General features: G+C 40.6%; 1 protein-coding gene across 1 annotated transcript; it reads right to left on the reverse strand.

Annotated features, from left to right (window-relative positions):
- Positions 1–1,075: 1,075 nt before the first annotated feature.
- On the reverse strand, positions 1,076–2,332 carry LOC106819203 (rho crystallin-like; the record flags this gene model as incomplete). The annotated part of the gene is made up of 4 exons (XM_014823851.1): positions 1,076–1,118; positions 1,300–1,466; positions 1,726–1,792; positions 2,219–2,332. Coding segments are annotated over 4 exons (391 nt in total), but the record flags the coding sequence as incomplete, so codon positions are not given.
- Positions 2,333–3,130: the final 798 nt, after the last annotated feature.

Raw genomic sequence — 3,130 nt, forward strand, 5'->3', positions numbered from 1 at the left:
TCTCTCTCTCTCTCTCTCTCTCTCTCTCTCTCTCTCTCTCTCTCTCTCTCTCTCTCTCTCTCTCTCTCTCGCTCTCTCTCCTCGCGCTCTCTCTCTCTCTCTCTATCTATCTCATATCTTTCCTGTTTCATGCGCGCGCTTGCTCTTCTCTCTCTCTCTCTCTCTCTCTCTCTCTCTCTCTGTTTCATGCGCGCGTTTGCTCTCTCTCTCTCTCTCTCTCTCTCTCTCTCTCTCTCTCTCTCTCTCTCTCTCTCTTTTTTCTTTTCTCTTTCTCTCTCTCTCTCTCTCTCTTTCTCTCGCTCTATCTCTATCGCTCTCTCTCTCTCTCTCTTTCCTTGTTTCATGCCGCGTTGTCTCTCTCTCTCTTCTCTCTCTCTCTCTCTCTCTCTCTCTCTCTCTCTCTCTCTCTCTATCTCTTTCATGCGCGCACTCTCTCTCTTTCATGCTCTCTCTCGCTCTCTCCTATGCCACCCACATTATACGCGCGCACTCGCGCACAGACACACATACGCGTGTGGGGGTAGTGATGCCATCTATCGGAAAATACGCCGTACACTCTCTCACAGGTACTCACGCAGATAATCACACATAGGCGCACATTCTACACGCAGAGGCACCGCCCATACATGCCACATGTGTATACTGACCATATTATGCCAAGTGTGTGATCGTGTACATGCATGTGCACACTGCGGTCCGAAATATAAGCATGCATGCTGAATACGATATGAAATCGGAATGCATGATCTGATATCGGAATTCTCTAGCATATTATTCACCCAACCAATGTCGCTTACGGACTCGTACACACATGATGCATCACCATGCAGACAAGGAAATTCTACGCCAATAAGAATTAAACAAGCAGAGACTGCACGTGTGTATCAGTCTATATAAACACTATCACAAATGTCATATATGACATTTACGGCGAACACTCGAATTCTGCACTTGGAAAATTCGTAATAAGAGTGCTGTTACTTGTATATATAGGATATAATATGTGCACGATGCCCCCACATTCCACCTGTAGTATATTTTACTAGAAAGGCACATGGTGGTGGAAACTGGAAACTCAGAACTCTTCGCTGAAGAGGTAGTTGCCATCATGCTTCACTCTGAAAGCAACCAAGAAAATCACCATAATCACAAATAATCAATTATACACGATTATTATCATCATCGTCCTGTTTTACTTGTGACGATAAAGCCCCGTTTTTATCGGCGAAACCATTGCAAATGTAGCCATGTGTAGTAGCACGATACTAAGTCTGCTGCTCTAGTGACACTTATAGTCACCGATGGTATGTAAACAGCCGTTTTCCTGAATGCAGTTCCGAAATGGAGTCCATCTCCACATCACTGAGTGAAAAGGCAAATATATCCAGGCTGGACTTGATGCGGCCGGGGGTGGCACTTTTTGGTATCACAGCAATTCCACTTTGGATTAGAAATCGCAGGCACACCTACAAACGAATGAGGCACAAATATGCCTATAAGTTAATGAAACACAAACACACCACTAGAAAGGTGAATTCTACACACATCTGTACAAAAATTAAATGATAAACCATTAACTAATAATATGTTGCCCACCGGTAAACAGTCGACTCTTGCACACATGTGCAACAAATGTTATGCAAACACAACTGCAGGTGACACTACTATGAACAGAGGCTAGCAACGCCTTAACTTGGGAATTCTAATCACCCGGGAAGGAAATACGCAGTGTCTTTCTGCAATAGACTTCACAACTAGATTCTCCAACATGTTCGGAAGCCCAATGTCAGGACTGAAACGTGCAAGGCAAAACATACAAATATCTTACTATCCTATACCATAACTCGCCCACCACTTCACTGCCAGTTTGGAAGGTCAGCGAAAACGAATTACGATTCGCTGTTGCCGTATTGGTACATAATTGACGAGTATTTTAATTATTTACGGTCACTATTTCGAAAGATACATCATAGAAAACGACAAATATTGTGAAGGCTGCTTCTTAGAAAGGTAGTCATTCGTTTCACACGCACGCACGCACGCACGCACGCACGCACACACGCACGCACGCACACACGCACAACCCACACCAGGGAAAACCTTGGTTACATAATCTATGATGAGAATGTGCAATCTTTAACTCGTTACATTCACGTGGGGTTCGCTTGGGTATTAACTGCTTAACAGTTAGCAATGACAGATAATAAAAAGTACGCACTTGTTCTTTCGTCCTGGTGATCCCAGGCAGCCATAGGAAACCATGGCAATGCCACGATCTGCCATGAAGCTCCGCAGTTTCTTCTGCCGCTGGTAGATGTGGCACGTACTCCACCTACACAGATGAAAAATGCCCACGTTGCTATGATAAGACTGTGCTCAATCTCGATTGGAATTTGAATACTGGAGTTCCAAATCCTCACGACGACAAAAATATTTCTCAATAACTCTTATCTACTGCCCTCTTAATTCCCTGATGATTATTATAATAATAATTATTAATTATAATGATTAGAGAATTAGGAGGGCAGTAGATAAGAGTTATTGAGAAATCTTTTTGTCGTCGTGATGATTTGGAACTCCAGTATTCAAATTCCAATCGAGATTGAGCACANATTAAATTAAATTAAATTAAATTAAATTAATTTAAATTAAATTAAATTAAATTAATTTAAATTAAATTAAATTAAATTAAATTAAATTAAATTAAATTAAATTAATTGAATAACCAATATTATTCAATATTATTCAATAACCAATTATTAATAATAAATTAATTAAATTAAATTAAATTAAATTATATTAAATTAAATTAATTAAATATTATTCAATAACCAATTATTAATAATAAATTAACTAAACTTAAATTACGCAGTCGTAACGTTGCGACAACTTTAGCGTCGTAACGTTGCGACAACTTTCGCGTCGTAACATTGCGACAACTTTCGCGTCGTAACGTTGCGACAACTTTCGCGTCGTAACGTGGCAACAACTGGCTTGTTAAGGGATTATAAGCTTGCTAGCAAGCCTGTAGGCTTCTTAAGGGGCTTATTAGCATGCTAACAGGCCTGTAGGCTTGTTAATTGGTTATAAGCTTTCTCGCAGGACTGTAGGATTGTTGATGGGTTGTTAG

The sequence above is a fragment of the Priapulus caudatus genome, unplaced genomic scaffold, assembly GCF_000485595.1.
Source record: "Priapulus caudatus unplaced genomic scaffold, Priapulus_caudatus-5.0.1 Scaffold2974, whole genome shotgun sequence".
Lineage (NCBI taxonomy): Eukaryota > Metazoa > Priapulida > Priapulimorpha > Priapulimorphida > Priapulidae > Priapulus > Priapulus caudatus.